General features: G+C 38.2%; 1 protein-coding gene across 6 annotated transcripts in view; it reads right to left on the bottom strand.

Moving 5' to 3' along the window:
• The window catches only part of ATE1 (arginyltransferase 1), a 102,415-nt gene that overhangs the window by 41,748 nt on the left and 37,712 nt on the right, over positions 1 to 22,955 (bottom strand). For all 6 annotated transcript variants that reach the window (XM_080911806.1, XM_080911804.1, XM_080911803.1 and 3 more), the window contains 2 exons: positions 15,854 to 16,035; positions 14,558 to 14,657 (listed from right to left, as the gene is read on the bottom strand). In XM_080911806.1, the coding sequence (XP_080767932.1) occupies positions 14,558 to 14,657; positions 15,854 to 16,035 (282 nt within the window). The remainder of the gene's footprint in view (positions 1 to 14,557; positions 14,658 to 15,853; positions 16,036 to 22,955) is intronic.

Here is a 22,955-nt window from a genome sequence, read left to right as displayed (position 1 = left end):
TAGCACCACTCGGCTCTCCTCATCAATCACTAATTAAGAAAATGGCCTACAACCAGATCTTATGAAAGCATTTTCTTAAATTTTGATGCTCAATCCTTTCAGATGATTCTAGCTTGTGTCAAAGTTGATATAAAACGATCAAGAATACCCTCCTTGAAGCAAAATGCAATTAGGGCAGAGTTGCATACAACAGTTGACAAAATACTCAGGTGAGGGTCTCCTGCCCCTCCCTGCCCCTCCACAAAGGGATGTAAACACTTAACAAGTCCAGCTGGGATGACCTCTGCAAAGAAGTACAAATGAACTCCCCAAAATAGCAACTGCAGAGAGTCCTGTACAAATATCAAAGCCCAGGCAAACCATGTTCTGCCTTGTCATTTCTGCCCTCAGTGGGTCATTGTTAAATACTAGACTTCACACAAAGGTCTTGTGCATGCCATGATGAACTCTGCCAGTGTGTATTCTCAATGACCTTGTAATCTAAGGGGAAAGACAACATTTATGGTAACTGCCATACAGAAACATCCGCTTATACTTTATAATGAAGTAGGGCAATACTATCAGAACAACAAGGAAGCCTCAGTGAGACCTGAGAGCTGGAGTCACTGATCTAGGAAACATTACCTGAATTTCTGCAGTCTGTTGGGGTTCTCTGTCTATATACTATTCGTCCTTCAACTTCATCTCCTCCTCACCAAATCCCAATGTATATTTTCCAAATATATCAGTTTTTCCATTTCTTGTGCCTAAGAATGCTATTATAGACCTAGTTTCCAATAAATACTTACTGAAATATTTAAGATGAATGTGTCTAATTATATTTCTTAAAGAGCATCAGAGAATCTTTAAAATAGATGGGCCTTACATTTTCCTAGTTATTGATCTGTTTCATTTTAAATGTTTTGAAACAGGTGAAGAGGTAGGAAAAGGAAATTTAAGTGAGCCAGAAAAGTCTAGTCATTAGTGAAACCAAGATTAGAAACGTAGAACACTCCTCCCTTTTCTGCTCACATTCCCCATGCTACAGTGCTCTCAGCTCTGTGGATGACGACTGCCCAGCCAGAGAAACTCTGACATGGTCCTTGAGATGGCTCCGCAGAAACAGACTCCTGCTTCTTACTTCTTCACATTCTTCTAAAAATCTCTAAGTCCCAAGTCAAGCAAATGTTTTTTTAAAAGGTTCCCAGCAAATATATAGCGTTAATAAAGTCCGTAAACTATCTCTAACTGGAACTACTGTGGTTTTTTTGGAGAATATAATAACAATACCAAATGCTTCCCAATGCCCTAAAATCTTAAATCATAAAGGTCTGTTTATTGCCCAACTGAGGACAATGAGAAGCTGGCTGTCTAACCTTGTAACTTTTTACTAATTATTCCCCCCGCCCCGTGATGGAAAATTCATCACAAAAGATTTAAATAATTCAGGCTTTAGGATAACCTTCTTCCTTCAACTGTGCAGTAGCAGGGTCCTGGTAGAACTGACATTCTATACCCTTAGATGCCACCAGGAGTTTGTGAGCTCATGAAGATTTAGCACATTCTAAAGTCACTGCACAGCTGATGGCCTTCTTTCCTAATGATCAATTAACTATTAATTACATAGACATTTTTATTCATAAAATGAACAAATCATCAATTTCACTGAATTTTAGTTAAGTAAATGTAAAAAACGAATTATGATTATGAAGTCCAAAGAATCTTAGATTTTAGTAAATTTTAGTGAACATTATATGCAATTATATAACTTCAGTCACATACATCCAAACTCAATTAGCAACCCTGATAGTACAGGTACAGTATGTAAAACCCTGTAAGAGAATAGTAATCACGGTCTCCATAAATGGTAGAATTTTATCTATTTATTATACTAACCACTGCACAACCACATATGCATTAAACACCCAAAAAAGGTCTTTAAATTTTATTTTAAATATTTTCACATGTGGTTTATAAGTATCATTTAGGGCCAATCGTCACTTTTTCATCCGGCAACCATTTGCAGAAATCAAAACAGCACCAATTACTATTTTATCACATCAGCAATGTATGGAGAAAGCATGGATACAACTGAATCTGAAGCCTACAACTTCCAGATGTGAGGAAGTGTATAATCCTGACAAGCTACTACTGCACAGAACCTCAACCATGCTATTTTTCTTTTTTTCAGACAGAGATTCAAGTTTGGGATATCATGTGTGTTTATAAGCTGCTGATACACAGGCCAAAGACCTAGCAGCTGCTAATCTATGGGTTTTTGGTGACATAGCATCTAAGTAACTCAAAGTGGTAGCAAGCACACATTCTAGTAATGCTTTTTCTATCAGCATGAACTCACAGAACTGAAGTCACTGAGTGTGTTTGACTCCACTGTCGTCATTCCTTTTTGATGCTTACTCTGTACACATTCTGGCCAGTGGGAGCCAATTTAAGTTGTCTTGTGTCTCCAACACAGCCCTAGTAGTTTATGATAGCTTCCATGCTTGCTGACTTCTTTTTATCTTCAGAGACTATTTATTAAAGTCGTCTTAACAGCCCTCAGATCTGACGGCGTGTTTGTGAGCTATGGATCTTAAGATCTATCACCAGATATGCTAAAGCTGCGTCCAGCTACTTGCTCTGAGAGGAGAGAGTGATCACTGAGCACTCAGTCATTATCTCTCCACAAACAGCAGGAAGCACTTACACCACAGCACAAAGAATCACCAAGACAGAGCCAAGCATAAGCTTTACAAAGTATCTCTACTAAAGGTCTAGGCTTAAGACAAAAGCTTCCCAAAGCATCTCTACTAGAGGTCTAGCCAAAAACAAACTTTAAAAATCCAAAACCTAGAGTCAGTCAATAGAGCTTTATAACAGTTACAAAATGTTGGTGAATAGATATGATTAAATAATTTTATATCAGAAAAATTAAAAATTAGCATTCACTGGCTACTGTGAACTGATCACTATCCTGCCTGCTATCTACATACTGCCACATTAGTCTTCCCCAGGACTCTATAGAGGGGTGGCTATTATCTTCATTTACAGACAGACACAGGCTCGGAAAGGCATGGTATTAAGGTTTAAACTCAGCTCTGTCTTTGGGAACTACATCTTTACTGTATATTTCTCTAGTAAAATGCTATAAATTCTGAAAATATCTACAATAGAGCTTCAATAGCATTTGATTAAGAATGCAGAAATACATGTTAAACATTCACAAACTACTAAGACTATCCAGTGTTCAGAAAATGAAAAGGATTTTACCACTGGGTAGAGTTGTTTTAAAAAAAAAAAAAAAACAACAGGATGTCATAAGTACACTTTAATAGGCCCTGCTTCTAAAATTTAAAACAAACAAAACCAGCTTCATTGTGAAGTGAGAGAGAGAGAGAGATCTCAACCTAGGAAACAGTATTCAAGCCTGTTAAAATATGTTATTTTGGTTGAAGTATGGAAAGACTATTTAACATTGATGACTGGAAAAATAGGTATTATAATAGTCTTTTCATAACTGGATATTATTCATTAATTATACCCTAAATTATACTAATAGTTTCACAAGTTTCACATTTATTTAATGTTTATTCACAAGGTACATTCTAAAGTCACAGCTATGGACATTTCCTAGTCCCCATTATATTAAAATTATTTTCTTTAGAGTCACAAACTCTTATCATTCACTTTGGGAAAATATCTGTCAAACAGCTAAGTCTGAAAACCCAGAAATATCCAACTCTGATAAAATAAAGCATTGAAATTAAAGAGCAGTTCAATTGGCATGCCCTGTAACTGCAAGAATGTCTTTTCTGAGGCAGCTTTTGTCCTATGGGAACGAGCAGAAGTGCATGATGTATGACATAATATGTATTACGTGACATAATATGTAGGAGGAGATTAGAATTTTCACTTTTACCAAGCTCCTTCCTCCCACTATTCACTCAGCATTGGGCAGATTAAGTGGTCCTGGGCACAGATACTTAGCACTCTAAGAAAAAGAAGCAAGATCTGCCTTAGCTGCTATTCCCCTTAAAGCACATCTTCTGCTGGTAAACAGGTTATTACAGTAGCCTTTAGCTTGAGGACATAAATTCACTCATGATTCCCTTAAGAAGCTCATACAACTATGCAAACAGGACACACTATTACATACCTATGCTTATAAAGGTAAGCATAGAAATATTAGCTACAGAGTCAGCCCCAGAGAGTTCCAGACTATCTAGCAAGAGGAAACCAGGCTAGACAAAAGCTTCATGGATCCAAAATAATACTCAAAAATTGGCAAGCGGTTATTTATGTCTCCTCAGCAGCAGGAAGCACTAATCTGTGTTTTCATCTGCTACTAACTCACAGCTTTGGCTTCCCCTGGCATCTAAGGTTCTCTCATCTTGATTATCTTTTGATTAATTCACTGGTCCCTTTGAAAGCCTGATGAAACAAAGTCAAGGTCTCTACACTCTAGGTAATGTGTCTCGTAAAAAAAGTTTTCTACAATGTCCAATTAAGAAAACCTAATGGTTTTTTTTTTTTTTTTTTTTTTTTGCTTTATTTTTCTTTTTGAATGTCCTTACTGTAACTGGATCCTCTTCACAGTCCAATCCCAATGTTATCTTTAAAGAAGAGGATCTCACAGTTTCATTCATCAGGAGCTGAAGTTTTAATGCTAAGCCTTACATGACTAATCTACTCTAGAACAGCTGGCTGCCTTCAGGTAGGTCCCTACAAATGACAGGAGTCAGGGGCCTGGCAGAAATGACTGAAGGTCCTCCTAGCGGTAGGCACCTTGCTTCTTAGCACTAGCACTTCTATCTTTCTGCTACATGGCCAAGATAATCATGCTGCTAAAAATTTGTTGATGACAAGAAGTCTGACAACAAGGCATTTGAATGCATTAAGTTTAGATGTGGCAGGTACATACTTTTAGAGCTAGCATTCAGAAGACAAGGATTGCAAACTGGAAGCCAGCCAGGATTACTACACTGGGAGTTGAGGATTGGGCTGCACCGTAGGACTCTCAAAACAAACAAGCAAATCATTTAGTATGAAAAATATCTCACAAAGGTTCTATCTTTTTGCTAATGGTTTTGTTTTCTTTCTAACATTTTCATAAAACTTGACTGTTCTCAAACTTCTCATTAGCTGAGGATGATCTTTAATTGATTCATGCTCTAACATATTAGCTACCTCCCATGTGCCTGGATTACAAGCATGGCCTACCTGCATGAGGAAAGCTGAAGAGGTTAAGACTAAAACCTCTCTCTATATCTGAAAGTCTAAGTTATGACAGACTGCCCTGCCAGGACAGAGGGAAGGAAAAAGCTCGCTTTAACACTGACAACAGAAGTCAGGTAGGATATTGTACAACACTGCTGAGTAGCATTGGTTCCCTGTGTCCTTCTGTCCCTTCTATGTGACAAAGAGTTCAGGGTACCACCTTAAAAGCAGAGAATAGCTCTCACCAGACACAGAAACTACCCGTGCCTGGATCTCAGACTTTCCAGACTCCATTAATGTGAGAAATGAATCAGCTGGCTTGTTTTGGATATTGTTTTTAATTTTTAAGACAAAAACTAGAAACAGGCATGCATGGAAAGCTACTTCTCCTCCTTCACCTTTCTATGATTCTTGGCCTCAAATCCAGGTTTCCAGATTTCTACAGTGAGTGCCATAGCCTGCTGAGGCATTTCACTGACCCTGCTCTTCTGTTTTGTGACAGGGTCTCATGTGGTTCCATGAGCTGGCCTGGAACCTGATACACGGCTAAGGATGGCCTTATCCTGATCCTCCTGCCTGAACCTCCTAAAAGCAGGAATTACAGGTATGTGCTACTACACCTGGCAATGTGTTATTTTTAAGGTACTCAGTCCCAGGTGTTCAGTATATTGTTTGTACTTTAACAGTAGTAAAAATTTACTAAGAAATATTTCTAGACTAATTTAATAAATTATAACTCAAATTACACTATACAGTTTCACAATTACAAATGTTCTAAATTAATTACAATGTCTGAGAAAAATCTGAAGAACACAAATGCAAGCACAGCTTGCCTCTCTCTAACAATTCAAACACAATAGAAATCCCTCTTCTTCTCAAAGTGAACTTGTCCTTAATAGTACCAAACTAAGATAACCTGTAAAAATGCCAAACAATGTGAACATCAGACACAGGTACACATTTCCCCTAACCAGTGACCAAACAACTCATTAGCCATGTATCTATATTTACACCTCTAAAGAGATCCTGAATATGTACTATAAAGCAGGGATAGTGCTACAAAAATTAATGAATTCAACTGTCCGAAAGCTGAGACTCTAGTGAAACAGACAGAGAAAGTCCATAAGGCAATGCCACCCACACTGGTGTCAGAACATACGCTGCAATGGAAACAATGCGTGCCAGTCAGAAGGGCAGCAAGATTTCACAAGGGAGGCAGACCTGAGATGAATCTTGAAAGGTGAAGAGGAGGAAAGGGAGGGTAACAAGGACCACACATACTACAGGAAAGCAGAAGCTATGATCCACAAGTAGATTCTTCTAGGAGTCACAGATAGCTCTTACCAAAGATCCCTGACAACAAGAAGGGACTAAAAATGTTCCACAAGAAATACTGTATCTTTAAAATTCATACAAAAAATTAATTTCTCTTTCAAAAACAACTTGATTCTTGGGAAGAGTGAAATAAAGTGTTCGGTGTGGAGTTACTGGCTATTTGCTTATATGATTTAAAGAATATCCAGGGATTCAGACTGTAGTTCAGTTGGTAGAGTATTTGCCTTAAACTTGAAGAATTCTTAGAAGCAGAGATATACTTCTAGCTTTGCCAAGTAAGAATGAACATGTAGGAATTGCTAGGAGATAAACAGAGAGTGGCTTTATGGTGGCCTAAGTTTGGTTTAGAAAGAAAGCACCACCCTGGAACAAGAAGGGACAACATTTCCTGTTGGGATACACTGTGTGAAGGTGTGTCTCTGTATATTCAGTTGTTAATTCTGTACTGGTGGAGAGCTAAATGCTGGCAGGATCCTGGTATTGCTATTTCTAAGGTCCATCACCAGTCTCATATTTTGTAAATATTCATTTGTCCTTACTAGTCTAGAAACTATAGAATTGTATCTGATTGGCTATAAAAAGAGCTGAGAGCCAATAGCTGGACAAGAAGCGGAGGGGGAAACTTTAGGGCAGAGAGAGGGATGCTGGGAGAAGAGGCAGAAACAGGAGATTTGCCAGGAACATGGAAGTCAGTGGACTGACCAGAGTGGAGGAGAGACAGAGCTGGTAGTGCCAAGATTAGTGCAGTTAAGTTCAGAACAGTCAGGAACATGACTAGCAAAAGACCTTAGCATAAAAATATTAAAAAGCCCCCGTGTCATTATTTACATCTCTGGAAGGTCCAAGATAGTCCTACTATAATTTCCAATGCAAGGAGCTCAGAGGCAATAAGTCTGTGCGCAAAGAAAAAGAGTGACTGGGTCAAATCGCGCAGGAAAGCAAACACTCTTCTTTAGTAGGGCAGGATAAAGTTCAGGCACTAGCATTTCTCCAAAATTACAGACTACTAATAATTTTTTAAGGTTAAGAATTATGCACTACCCCTAAACATTTTATTTCATTGCGAAGAGATGATCAAAATAAATAATATGACGTGTGGTAAAAAGAAGTGATTTTCCCTAGTTAATATTTAACTTTAAAAAGTAGTTAGCTCAGTGGGTAAGGGCACTTGTTACAATGCCTGACCACCTGGGTTCTAGACTCAAAACCCACATGATGGGAGGAGAGAACAAACTGGTGCGGGCTCTCTGCCCTCTCAGGTGCTGTGCATTCATGTGCACTCACACACACAAATAATGAGTGTAAAACTGAATAAACAACTGAAGCATTCAAGCACAGTCCAAAATGAAAAACATGTAATTATCAAAAACCTGATAAATATTACTTATGTTAACTCCAATGCTTTTTTAAAAAAGATTTCTCTTTATTTCTGTATGTGCACATGTGTGTGAGTGTTCCATGTGCATAGGTGTGCCTGAGGAGCCAGAAACAGCATTTGATTCCTTCGAGCTGAGTTGCAGACGGCTGTAGGCTGCCTGATGTAGATGCTGGGGAATCGTACTCAGGTCTTCTACCACAAGAGCAACACGTGCTCTTAACCAGAGTCATCTTTGGTTTAGATGCTCCTTTATGTTGTTAAAAATAAATGTGAGTTAATGCAAACACTGGGCAAGTCAAATCAACCACACTGATCTTAATTTTCTCATGTGTAATGAGCTTAGACCAAATGACCCTCAAGGAACTACTTTTGGTTCTAATGTGCCACATGTCTTCACTTGAGACAATTTTTAAAACATAATTTTGTGATGAGTACCAGATTCTTTACCTCCCAGTGCCTCTAGGAGGCATCAAAATTCCTTACTAAAATCATACTATAGTGATTTGTTTTACTATGTCTAATCCACTGGACAGCTGACATTTAAAAAAAAAAGATGCTGAATCAAAAGAATCCAGTATTTCTTTCTGTGCTGTGGGTAACTGATGAGATCATTTGTATTTCTTTCAGCCCAGCAATAGGAAAAAGTCACTACCATATGTAACCACATGTAAGACCCTGGGCTGCTAGACTGTAGTAAAATAACATTTGCTGGTCTGTTTGGTCAAGACACTTTTGAAGCTCAAGGGTTTCAGTAGCACAGAATTTTGCTAATGCAGCTCTGTTAACAGCAATTAACATTTTTATAGAAGCTTTTGTAACAGTAATGCCAAAACCTTCTTGTGGACAAAGTCCTGTAGAATTCCAGGGGTTCTGTCTGCCCACAGTCCAGCTGAGGCATTCAGTATAAAAAGGATTGGCTCAAAGATGAACTAGTCCTTTGTTTCTTTTTTGCTATTTCAGAAATCTTTCTGATGTTTCCACTGATGTTTGGCCATGTCATGACACCAAAGAAGACCACTTGAAATCACTGTTTACTCTGGCCTGCATACGGGTCTGCTTGAAGAACTTCATCAAAACACCCCTTTCAGAATACACAACAGCCTCTCAGCAGCACTGAGAGATAGCATTGAGCAAAGTACTTTAAGTTATGCCTAACTTTAGTATATGCCATTTTTACTTTCAAAAGTAATCAAGTATCTTTTAAATATATCAAAACCAGATAAAAAGGAAAATATATGTAAGTTTGAAAAATGCTCTTTAAAAAAGCTTTAGCAAAGTAAGTAAAAATTCTGAAGTAAAACTTTTAGCATAGAAAGAAAACAGATATATATAAATATAGGATAAATATTGAGTGTGAATTAATAAAGGAATTTGAAAAAAATAACACACCAAAAATAAAATAATTAGAAGGAAAACAAAAAAAATTCACCATACACAAAGCAAAAATCTGAACAAAAGCTGAAAGTATTTTTTTTTTTAAGTAAAGGCTTACTCCATCACACTAGAAGTTACAAAGATAATATATGCTCACAGAAATGCATTTATACCAATGGACCATTAAAAATAAAATGCAGCAGCGACAGGGACAGGTCAGCAGTTAAGAGCACTGGTGTTCTTCCAGAAGATCCACCACCCTTTCTGGCCTCCTAAGACATTAAGTACACAAGTAATGTACAGATCTTGTACTGGTCATCATTAGTAACTCAAACAAAAGCAAAATTGTTGACATGTGACAATGACTTGTTAATAAGAGCTTTCAATAAAAACCTTATAAAGATGAACTCTCATTAGCTACACAGCATTTCTGGTATAACCAGAGAAATTCAGTGGCTCTGCAAAACCTCTCACTTTGAGCTACCATAACAACTGTCCAGATCAGTGTATTCTAAGACATGAGCCTACACAACACAGGGTGATTTCCATACCTACACCATGCTTCTGTCATCTACTGCTGTGTGGCAAGCTGCCCCAACACTCAGTAGCCTAAAACAGGCTCAGGACTTAGCACTGATAACTCAGGACTCCTTGGTGCTTTGCTGTTGGGTTTTCTGGATTCAATAATCATGCAGTTGCACTGAACCAGCCAAGGTAGCATCAGGCATCACACAGGCCTCTCTCTCCAGTAGAGCAGCTAAACCTTTTACATGACACCTGGCTCAAGATATAGAAGTGAAACATGCTGGTCCTCCAAGTATAGCCCAGAAGCCCTAAACAACCATTTACATGCTATCCATTAGTCAGTGAAAGTCAGTCACCAAGCCAGTCCCATCTAGGGGAGGCAAATGAACACTAGCTCTGATGAGCAGGGAAAAGGCACTGACCATGAAGACTTCTAATCAACTCTACATGAAAAGACAGAACCATCATTTGAGCATGATTCTATGACAAGTTTTTTACTCAGTAACACAAAGCAGGCAAAAGAGCTATTTTGTCAACATCAGCCCTGCGTTATATGTACAATATATGTTACATAACAAATACATAGAGAGGACTATTGATTTGGACAAATCTGTACAAGAAAATCCAAAACATAAAAGCATTAATGCATCTTCAAGCACAGTTAAATACACTTGGTAAATACATAGTTAAATACTGCTTTATGTACCGCCTTGTAAGTACATACAAGCTGTGAATTTTCTTACTACATGGCTGTGTGGAGGACAGCGGTTGAATGAGTTTTTTTCCTTTATCTCCACCTTACTTTGTGAGACACAATCTTTTCTAACTAGAGTTCACTGGTCTGGCTGGACTGGCTGGCACTGGGGTTACAGACATACTACATCCAGCTTTTTCAATGGATGCTGGACACCAAAACCAGGTCCCCATGCTTACTCAGCAGAGACGTTACCTACTGAGTAGTCACCCAAGCCCCTAAGAAACAATCTGAACTGACAATATAAAAATTAAGATCAGTAGTTTCTTAAAAACCCAAGTGCTCAAAAACAGTGATTCCAGGCAAATGCTGGCATTCCAAAATAAATTAATAAAAAAATTCTAACATATCACAGAGATCTACAAAATCACCAATGATACAACTTCATGCCAAAACATCTCTCCCTAGAAGAAAACGTGTAGGGCGCTGCCTGCACATTCTCCATTACAAGATGGCGCTGACATCCGGCTGGAGTTAGCAGTAAACAAGTCATGTGCGCACGCGCTGGGTAACTTTCCACTCCTTGAGCTCTGCCTCTCCCATGGGGTCATATGGCCTGATGAGTTTCAACCAATCAGGGGGCTCCACGTCCAAGGCGAGGACTGATTCCTATATAAGGGGACGGGCTAGATAGTTCGTGGTCTTCGCTTCTACTTGATGTAAGCTTATGCTCTGCCTCTCGAGAGCATTAAAGCTTTACCGCAGAAGAATCCTATTTTGTGTGCCGCGTCGTTCTTGCTGGCGAGACGGTTGCGCGGGACAAAAACGTGAACACAAATTAAATGGAAAAAGAGTCAAAGGGTTTTTTGGTTTTTTTTATTTCCAGTTCATCCTCTGTCACCTACCTTATTTTACAGTTCTGATCCTGTTTCTAAATCTAAACAAATACTGACTTGGAGGTTCTAGAAATGGAAAATTCTTGGAACTCCAAGTTACATTTTCATTCACCAATACAGATATCTTTAAAATCATTTAGCAAGTAAGAAATGCTAAGTTTAATACTTTTTGCAAGTACTGAGGCAATGGAGAATGCTGGCAAAGCTTACTTGGTCCTATTCTGATGACACAACACCCGGAATGTGGTCAGCAGTGCTACACAGAAGCTCAATTCCGTGTTGTCAACTTATAATGAGATTTTGCTTCCAACATTCATTACTCCTTAGAACATTATTCTATACACTTTTCATTAAGAAAACAAAATAACGTTTATCTATTGTGTACATGTGTGGACTCATTTGCCATGGTGTGCATGAGGAGGTCAGAGGAAAAAATGCAAGAACTGGCTCTCTTTACACTATGTGGTCCTAAGAATTAAACTGAAGTTTCATAGTGTGCTGGTGAGATAGCTCAGAGGTTTAGAGCACTCACTGATTGATCTTCCAGAAGACCTTAGTTCAATTCCCTGCTCATGACTATTTATAAAGGGATCTGATGCCCTCTTCTGGCATGCACTATTTACACTGTTAACAGCAGCAGTCATAAACAAGTCTTTCATTAGACCAGCTTCTTCCACCATAGCCCTGCCCTGATTCCTTCAAAGCCACATAAGCTGTCAGCTCCTTCAGTCACATCTCTAGACCTTCCTTCTATCTGACCTTCAGGGATTTCTCAAACAAGTAACGCTTCAATGTTAAATTTTCAGATTTAACTTTTATGGACGAATTATGTATTTTCCCCCAATTTCCTGACTTTTAAAATGTCTTTCTTCAGGATTCATGATTTCAAAAACATATCAAAATTCCAGAGAGTAAATACTAGTCTTTTTGTTTCCTTTGTCCAATTAAAAAAAAAAAAAAAAAAAAAAAAAAAAAAAAACAACAACAACAACTCTCTGGGCAGTGTTCTTAAATGCACTGTCAATAGGAAGTGCTAGTTGCACAGTGTGCTGAGATGCAGTAGTTCAATGAGAGAATGTGTTCTACACAAGTTTCCACAGCACTTTACACTGTCACCCTCTGCTTCCACAAGACCTTACTGAAAGGAAGATACTGAGTCATGGAGTTAAGGGGCTAACAGGAAATCAGACCTCAGGAAGGCACAAGAAGGCTGAGAAATTCACTACTCCTCAAAACATCTTTGGTATGTGTTAGCACAAAGGCGATATTCCCGCACAGTCCACAAAGTGAGCCTGTGCGTGTGTCATCAACAGAGGAAGGAGCTCAGTACCACTTTCCTCTGAGCAGAGGCAAGTGTTCACAGCTGTAAGGGTTTTCCCAGAAAGGCAAAGTTAGTACCAACTAGCCTCGTCCATCTGAATTAAAAGGTCCAGCTAACAGCAAGCTCCTTGGGAGTTTGAGTGCTTGTGTTAGTGCAACTATCCAACTGAAAGGAAAATCTACTATACAGCAAAGCCACTATGAGCTAGCTAGGAAACAAAATGAAGATAAGTATCAACAGACTTCACCTGGAATATATAAACAGGACACACTTGAATTTGGGAAAGGGGAATATAACATGCTATTATTATAGAAATGTCAAATTTAGTTTTAGCATCCAGTATGCACTGTAGAAGTAATTCCTAACCACAGAAATGATGGCTGAGGAAACCAAAGTCAGCCCTGCTTTTAGAGACCAGAATTGCTGACAAAGGAACCACCAGCTATTCAGCTCAACCTCAAAGCTTTAAAGTCACGATCACAACTACTAAGTACAGTAAATTATTCTTTCAAAGGACAGGAAGGGAAAAACAGTGAAAAATTAGATTAGAGAGATTTGAAATATATTAACCAAATTTAATGTATGGCTCTTGTGAGGTGCTAAGTTAACTAGACTGATGGTGAAGCAGTCTGAGACAGGAAATGGGATCACTGATTGTATCATAGAAGAGCTGAGGAACATCATCAATGTTCTGCAATTGTGGTTAAGAATGTAATCATTTTCAAAGTGTTTATGCTTCATAAATACCCACTAAAACATTTACAAATACAAGGATATTCTTGGGGGCTCATTTCATGGAAGAACAAATACCTAGCATGTGTAAGGTCCTGGGTTTTATTCCTAGCACCTCAAAATACAATAGGGGGAAAAAGAGTCCTAGATTCTTCAGTTTGAAAAGGCATCTGTGGCTGGCATGGTGGCTCATGTCTTTAATCACAGCATTTGGGAGGCAGAGGCAGGCAGATGAGGTCTGAGGCCAGCACAGTTCACATATCAAACTCCAGGCCAACTATGGCTGATTTAGACCCTGTCTTCCAAAAAAGGGCTATTCTTAGTATGTTCCAAAATTGAAAAGAGATGAAGGTGGGAACTGAGTGAAAGAACAGGTAAGAGAAGGCAGACGATTCATTGCAGAGCAGTGGATACACAGTACGCAGCTTTTGCTTTATATGTTTTTAAACTGTTTCATATTATTTAGAAAAAAATAAATCCTACTTATAGTCAGGACAGGTCTCCCAAATGTCTACCTGTTCTTCCTCCTATGAAGGTATCATGGGTTTGGAACTCTGACTCCTGCCTCCCCATCACACCTACTCTTCATTTGAGCCCTGCTTCCCTCCTCCTCCACTCTGTAGAAGAAAACCCCATGTACTCCTCAGCCACCAACCACTACATGACCTCACTTTCTGCTACAACTTCCTCAGCATCACCTGCAACACACACTTTAAAAGGTAGATCCCACTGTATTTCTATAGTCTTCAGAGCTAACCACTACTCAGTGAAGCAGACAAAAGTGATGGTCTCAGCGGCAGAGCCGTCTGATCCTCTGTAGCTCCACACTACCACTAAAGAAATGTCAACAGCCTTTACTAAAGGAGACTCTTGATAACTATTTTTAAAAGAAAACTGCAAAACATCCTTAAATCTTACGACAACGAATGCACAGGATCATGTCAGCAGAGTGGAGACTATGATTCTCTCCTCATGAGCGAGCAAAGTTGTCTCCTTATTAATCCACTCCCACCTCTACACGCCAAGAGGTGTGGCCCAAGATGCACACTGTACTGAAAAGTCATCTTCTGTAATAAAAACTGGCACAGCCACCAAACTGACATTACCTTGTATCTCATCTTGGGACAGGAATGAATGTAGAAACCCATATAATAGTAGCTGAGTTGTGGTGTTTTCTCATGCAGTTGTCTAGTAAAAGCAATTTCTCTGTCAAAAAAAAAAAATAATAGAGTTAATTTTGGTTTCAATTTTCAAATAAAACCTAATGGAAAGTATCAAAATACTCAAATCTAAAAAGAAAGCTGTTTTTTTAAAACACAAAATGATTATTGCTACATAGATACTCCCAATAACCTCTAAATTAGTTCAAATAAATACTTCTAAGTTCAGATTTTATACTTTAATGTGGAAAAAGAGCTAATCTACATAAAATAAAGGTATCTATAATATTACTCAGTATGCCCTAGGATGTTCAAGGAATCTGGGCTGTTTTAACAGCACAACAAAATTTTAATAGCCAATAAATTTCAGGAAAAATTATATATGCATTTAGACCCAGCCCTTTTGGCACATATGATTCCTAACTCTGTAGCACAGTGGACATACATTGCCTTAGAGTGAGAAGGACGACAGACAGCCCATCCTCCCTCTCTCCACACCTTCTCCATCTGTCAGCAGAGATGAGGGCTGCCCAATCAGAGAAGCTGTACTCTCTAACTGTATTTCTTTTAGCAGATGAGAAACAACCAAACACAAGGTTTCTTTTTGAGAACTTTATTGATTATTCTTGTGTGTGTGTGATGGGGGTGGAGAGAATGCATGCACCATGGTCTTTTTAGACTCACTCCTATCCTAGTACCTTTATGTGAGATGAGTCCTAGAGATGAAACTCAGGACATCAGGCTTACCCAGAAAGCACTTACTGCTAAGCAGTCTCACAGGAACCCACAATGATTCCTTATACCCATACAGTAGTATATAGAAACATTAAAACAGAGAATTACCATCAAACAATGGCATCATTTCTGAAGCTGTTATCTTTTAGAGAAAGGTTTATTTTATTCTCCTCCTCAGCCATGTGCATGTGAGTGTGTACATACACACAACTCACACAAACAAACATGCACACACATTACATGCAAGTTCCTGTACAGGTCAGAAGAGGACCAGCAAGTACCCAAGAGTGCTGGCCACTGAGTTCTTATTCTATGAAAGAACAGGAAGTGCTTTAAACTGCTGAGCCATCTGTCCAGCCCCCTAAAACTTTTACTTTTAAATATTAATATACAGCTATGAAAGTACTGTGCCAGAAAATTAACATACTATCAAAAGGAGACTCCTATTACACAATGAAATATAGACAAATTGGTGTAATTCACTACAACTGTACAAAGCAGTCTTACCTTAATGCTGAATAGACACCCAGAGATAGAAAAGAATAATCAGGATCGTAGTACAGATACACAGAAGACACACAGTATGGGAGGATGTCTATCACCCCCACAGCAATGATCTTCCCATCAAGCCAGTACTGCTGGTGAAAAGAGCCATAACCACATTCCGGTCCATTAGCAGGGTGCTCTGCCTATGAAAAACCAGACACAGAAACATCAGCAGGGAGTCATTTTCTTTAGATTAAAAAGATCTCTTAGTCTAAATAAGCTTTTATTATGTTTGAGTTTAAAAATCCTTAAATTTGGTTTGTGACAGACAAAGAATGTGTTAGCATGAAAAACTCAATCTTTAAAAGATAAAGAAAAAGAAGGGAAAGAAAGGGGAAGGGAAGGAGGGGGAAGACTAAGGGAAGGAAGAGAAAAGAATAAAAGAAAAAAAAGAGAGAGAGAAAGGTAACTAATGTGACCCATCTTATCCATACGACTACACAAAGAAAACAATGTGAGTCCATTAATCGGGAAATGTGTGACACATTTCAACAGCTGACCAAAAACTTCCACAAGCTACAGGGAAGAGACAGCTCAAGCTGTTTAAAAATATCTACAAGAAGCATAGCTAACAATAAGAAACTAGATGCTTCTCTCTCCTTCCTCACTTCAGATTATGAAGATAGCTGGATCTTATTAGTATCAGATTCGAAGTCCTAGCTAACATAATAAGAGAGAGGAAGGGAATAAGGAGCTAGGGAGGCAGGTGAGTGGTACTTGCCTAACGTGTGCAAATCCTGAGGAAGAGAAGCTGTTGGGAAGGGAACAAAAACAAAAAAAGAAAAAAAGAAAAAAGAAAAAGAAAAAGAAAGAAAGAAAAAGGAGAGGAGGAAGAGGGAGAGGAGGAATGGAAAGAAAAAAGAGGAGAAGGGATTAGTTCAGAGCAAGGAAGAGAAAAAAGAATCAATTCTTTCTTTACAGATGACTGTAAAAATCCCATAGAATGGAGAAAAACTAACTAATAAGTAATTACAGCAAAGCCTAGATTGAACAATTAAGATGTGAAATTCAATTCTTTTCCTTTATAATAACAAAGATAGGAATGTAAAATTAAAATCACAATGAAAAGAAAGGTACAATTAAAGCTTACATGTATAAATTCTATTCACTGCAAAGTACAAAACTTCTATGAAAAAAGCCTAAGACCCAAATAAATGGAACAACCCATTTTTTAAAAGATTTATTTATTGTTTATTTTATGTGTGTGAGTGTTATATGTCACTATCTTCAGACACACCAGAAGAGGGCATCAGATCCCATTATAGATGGTTGTGAGCCACCACGTGGTTGCTGGGAATTTAACTCAGGACCTCTGGAAGAGCAGCCAGTGCTCTTAACCACTGAGCCATCTCTCCAGCCCTTACTTATTTATTTTTAATGGGGAAGTACACAGTCCATGACTACTACAACTGCAATCTTATTTCCTTATAAGTCTGTCAGTGATGGTATTAGAAATACTTAATCTTTCTTTCCAAGTCTGCAGTTTGCAGTTTAGGTTGTGCAAAGGAATAAATCAGAAAATTTTCAAAAGATCCTCTGTTTAGAGGATTTAGCGAGTAACAGGAAAACATAATAAAGCTCCCCTCAGCTATACAAAAGAAAATTCACCTTGAATTCTGGAGAAAGGTGGCTGAGCTTTGGTGATTAATGAGCTATACATTGCAGTTTCTGTTTCCAAAGCACCATGTAGAGATGACATGAATATTAATAGGCCAGTTCTCACTTTCAGCCAAACTGTTCCCCAAATGAGTGCTCATTTATCCTAACAAAATACACCTGTCTCCTCACTCATCTGCCTTCCTGTGCCTCCATGATGCCCCAGACAAGCTAGGCTCAGAGTAATTAGCAAAGAGGAAGTCATTTGAGGGGATTTTTCCAAAAGGGGTCAAGATGAGGAGGGAGACTTGAGAGGACAGAACCTGAGTCCTCCTCCCTTCCAAAGCAACCCCAAATCACTCTCCCAAACTGTACTTCTAGGACACAACAACCTACTACTGGTTTTCGTCTGAGTATGTTACTTTACTGCTCTGTAGGGACAGAGGTTAACCTGTAGAGTTCTTTGAGGGAATGAATACTACCTAATGTTAGATAATTAGTAGTTGCTTTAATCTACCTAGCAATCAAATCTCAAATCTCCTATTTCATTAAATTATCTGCAAATGCTCTTTGAAACAATTTTAATGTTTACTGATTTTAAAGCAAATAACACGTCAATTAAGTCAGACCCATATTTACACTGTCTGGGTAAGATTATTGTTTTTTCTTTTAAAACAATAGTTAAGAGCCCTAGCAGTCATTCCGTGAGGAGCTAAGGTGAACTCACTAGATGGAGGATACAGGAGACGCAGTCAGCCGAGCACACTGGTCCTTACATCCTAAAGTGTTCCCATGCAGAACTACCACTGCTTGCTCTTTGCTCTGTCTTCCTTTTACTGAGTCCACGTTCCCGTTTTCAGGACCAGCACTACATCCCCACTACTGCACTAAGAGCTGGATCTGATGACACATCTCTGCTGGATGGATGACGAAGAGTTATTCTCTTCTGAACAACCAGAAAGGGAAAATCTGGTTTTTTGGGTTTTTTACTATTTTTATTTGTGTACTTACTTATAAATTTAATCAATTAATAAAAGTTCTTTGCTGCCTGAAACCACTATTTGACATATTGCTAAAGTTACAGAACTGAAGGTTTTTTACATCTGTCCATAATCAGAAAGGCTTTTACTTCTATTTCTATAATGATTCCCCACTTTCAGGTGATAATAAATTGCATTCAAGCCTGAGCTCTGTGAAGCTGATTTATAGAGATAAACAATCAGGTATATAAGTCAGTCTTCAAAATCCTAGAAAACAAGCCCTTATAGAAACTAACAGCTTACAAGCAATTTTAAGAATTCAAATGTACGTATAAGGTGACTCTTTGGATAAGTCTACTAGCATGAAATTTTTAGTCTAAGAAGAAAGTGTTATCTTCTAATATTTATAAGCAATATCACTGGATTTAAAACTAATAATAAAGGACTTGCTACAAATGGTTTTACTAAATATATAGAGAAAGAAAAAAGCTATTATGACTATAGAACTTACAGATTTTTTTTAATTAAATTGTTAATGCTAAAGGCTTTGCTTTAACCTGATTCCTGTATATTTTAATTCTTAACTCTCTCAATAAAGACTTTACAAAGTAAGGCACTTTCCAAATGGTTTTCCAAAAGTAATGGCATTCCAAACTTTGACTATACAAACTAGACAGTATTTACTGAGCACTGCAGTGACAGGTGTGCGCCTCCTTTACTCTGGCCAACCGGCACCTCCTGTTCACAGTCCTTCTAACAGGAAAACATATTCCATGGTGACAGAGCAGACTGAGAACTCAATGAATGCCAAGATCAAACAAGACTGATGTCCCCATGGAGACTAATCCACCCCAGGATTTACTATTCAAGGTTTTTCTGAAGCATTCATGCACAACTAATGGGCAATGAAAACTGTCAGGGAAGATGACCCTAATTTTGAACACAGCTTAAAAGGTCTTGGGAGTAATGATAAATACTTCTACTTGCTGAAGGAAAGTTAGCTAACCCAGCAAGAAAATATCTTGAATTTTTAAGATCCCTAAACTAACAAGTTTGTGCAGAAAAATCTTGAACAAGGCAAATTTGTGTCATTTTTCCTTTTAGTGTTTGAATTTCTACTTTAAGCGAATTTCTACTTTTACATCTTAGTAACCCCGGGGTTCTTTCAAGAAGACTTTAATACTTTTCATTTCATTTCACTAAGCAATACATACTTTCAATTTATACTGTTTCAACAATCATGTGATATCCAAAACCTAACTGGAAGAACACTCACCTCCTGACCAATCAGCTTCAGGAGCACTATCTGGCCACATATACAAGTTGCTGATTGTACTCACCACAGCAAACTCAAGACAAGAAAGGATGTCTTCAGTTCAACTGTCTGGCCTTACTAGAGCTCTGCCCAAGCCAGAACTGTCCAACAGGCCTTACATGCAAGGGAGGGGGACAACTATCAAATGACAAGCTAGTGCTTCTGTTCCAGATCTCTAATTGGTGTCTTTGAGTAGTAACACTCAACTCCCAATTCAAGTGTATGGGACACAATCTGAAACTACAGAATTCCTTCCTAACATATACAGCTACAAGTAACAAAACCCTGTTCCTCTCTGGTTTGGTCAAGTGGTTCAAGCCACAGTCTTGTCTTCCTCTTCTGATGTTTCATTATTACCAATAGACTGCTGACTATCACCTACAAATAACCATGCTTTCACTAGGTACCTCCTGGGTCTAAGCACTAGACTAAAACAGGTAAAGGCGCCCACCAATAAACTAGTTAACCCATCTCCAGAGCACTCCAACTCATGCCAGCTCTCAACACACCTGGTTGTCAGTGTATTCCACACTTAGGACAATTATCCAAACTCCAGCTTAACAATTCAGCTCCTTCCCATCATGTCTCCAAGGCTTCTTTCAGTTCTCTCCCTCTCAGCACTCCTTTTCCCAAATTCTGGCCATTAGCAATACCTTGCCACAGGAAGCTGCCTCACAATATATTATGCTGACAGAAGAGAAGTGAAGTTCCTGTGTCTTTCCAGAGTGTTTTCCTAAGACTTTTCAGAAAGCCAAACAGTTCCCCACTCCAAAAAAAAAAAATCTTGAAAAATGGTTTGAAAGCTTTTAAGAGTATTTATGGCTTGTTAGCTAATATTATGAAGATTAATAAAATAGTGCTAAAATATTAAAGCATATCAGTGTAAATACTGACCTCGGCTGAATAAGTCAGAGAGGGAAACAGCACAGTCTGTGTCTGATTCATGCCATCTATTCCAATCTAAGATCCACCCGTTTCTTCTGACTGCACTACACTCACTCACCAGCTGACAGAAGTTTGAATTCTTTCTAGCTTCTGGCTATGATGAACAATGCTGGTATAATCATGTACAATTATCTGTGAGGGTACATATTTCTATTTCACTGAGGCAGAATCAAAAGAAGTTTCGGAATTATAAAATAACTGTGATGTTTTGAAAAACAGCTGAACTGTGGTTCTACATTTCACTTTCCTACCAGTCAAGTAAGAAAGTTCTAATTTCTCCACATTGTGCCAATCCCTGGCTGGTGTTTAATTCTATTCATTTAGTGAGTTCATGGTGATTTCTCTCTGGTTTTAACTTCCATTTCCCAAATGAATATCAAGACTGTTTCTCTTATGTTTTCTAAACATCTGTCTCCTCTGGAGAAGCACAGCAGAGAGTGCTATTGTATTTTTGCTGGTTCTTGATACTAGTTTGATTACATTTTTCATCCTCTTCAATTTAGTGAACTTTGAAAAATACTCCAGAATATGCTCTGGCGTGGCATACTTGAAAATGTACATGTACCTATTTTAAACGTCACAATGAAACCCATAACTTTATATGCTAACTTAAATTTTCAAAGGGGGCAGTTAAAGAGATCGAGTTCAGCAGCAGAGTACTTGCCTAGGCTATTCCATGCCCTGGATACAATCTCTAGGATTGGAAGAAACAAAAAACAAAGAAAAAGGAGCAGCTGGGAAGCCAGTTCAAGCAGGAATGCTTTACTAATGAACCATGTTATCTGTAGCTTATGACTTGCTTGACTTCAAACGTGACTTTTTGTCACTGAAGAGTATAGTATTAATAGATGTCAATTAAGTAAAACTGTGATCACATTGTTCAAGTCTTCTAGATTATTTCTAACTTCATCTAAATGTTCTCTCAAAGCATCAAGAGTCTCCTAAAATGTTTGTGTCACTATTTAACTATTTCTCCTTCTCCTTCACTTCTACTGGTTTTTAATTTTTATTTTGAGGGCATTATTTTTAACAGACCGTATTTTAGAATATATTTAACTTTTTTTTTTCATTATGAAGCATCTTCCTGTCTTCAGTTTCTATCAGACAAAGACTACTTTGTCTGATTTAAAAACAGCCCATCCAATGTTCTTATGGTAAATATTCACGGGAATAGCTTACTGCAGCCTTTTACCTGTAACCCATCCGCATCTTCATATTTAAGCATAGAGTTTGCTTTTTATTCTTTTATACATTCTGACAATCTCTAACTTTTAAATGGAATATGCAGCCCTACACTGTATAACATAAACACCGGCCACATGTGGCTACTGAAATTTAACTAAAGCAAAAATATGAATTTTTAAGTGTAATACAGTAGCCATGTATAGTCAAAAAAAGTTTGAAACAATGAAAAAAATTTCCCATGCAGCCAAGTTTTATTTAGGCTTTTATAGTTACTGTAATAAATGTTTAAATAATAATTAATTAAATAATTAGATTTAAGAGGGACATCTTGCAATTGGTCTTACAGTTTTTTATATTTGTTCCAGTTAATTCATTTCACTTTTCCTACTTTTTTTTTTACTCTTTACTGAACTGAAAACAACTTTCTACTGTATCTTATCTTCACTACTGGCTCATTAACATCTCTCTGTAATACACATAATACACATCTCATAATGATTTTCACGAGGGAACAATTTTGCCTCCTCAGAACTTTTGGTAGTCTGTCATCTACAGGGCTGTGCTTATCATCGTGGTGAAGAGAGTGCTACTGACATCCAGTGGGCAGCAGCTAGAGGTGCAGCTAAGCTTCCAACTGATCAGAGCCACACAGCGCCTCACAGCAAAGCACAGTGGTAAGGTTCATAAATCCTGCTCTGAAGTTCAGTAAATCTATCTGATTACTAGCTTCCTTCCAGTAAGAATCTTGAATGTGAGCACCTCACAACCGTACTAATCTGTCTCCTTCCCACTTTGCTTTTCCTGACCCATATTGTTAGCTGTGGTTCTCAGCCCCTAGCTAGTCTGATCTACATGTCTATGCTCAGTTTTCATCATGAGAGGCAGATCTTCTGTGAGAATGTAAGAAATGCAATAAGCACAGACCTGCGTGTTGCAGATGCTAACACCTCACTAAGTATTATAACTCCTAAGAGAGACAACTTGGATCTGAAATGAAGGATCAGAAGGAAACACTTGAAGAGATGCCCAAGTCCCAACACTG

This window comes from Micromys minutus, assembly GCF_963924665.1.
Source record: "Micromys minutus genome assembly, chromosome: 2".
In the NCBI taxonomy this organism is placed as follows: domain Eukaryota; kingdom Metazoa; phylum Chordata; class Mammalia; order Rodentia; family Muridae; genus Micromys; species Micromys minutus.
Note: the sequence above shows the minus strand (reverse complement) of the source record. Positions and strands in the feature narration are given on the sequence as shown.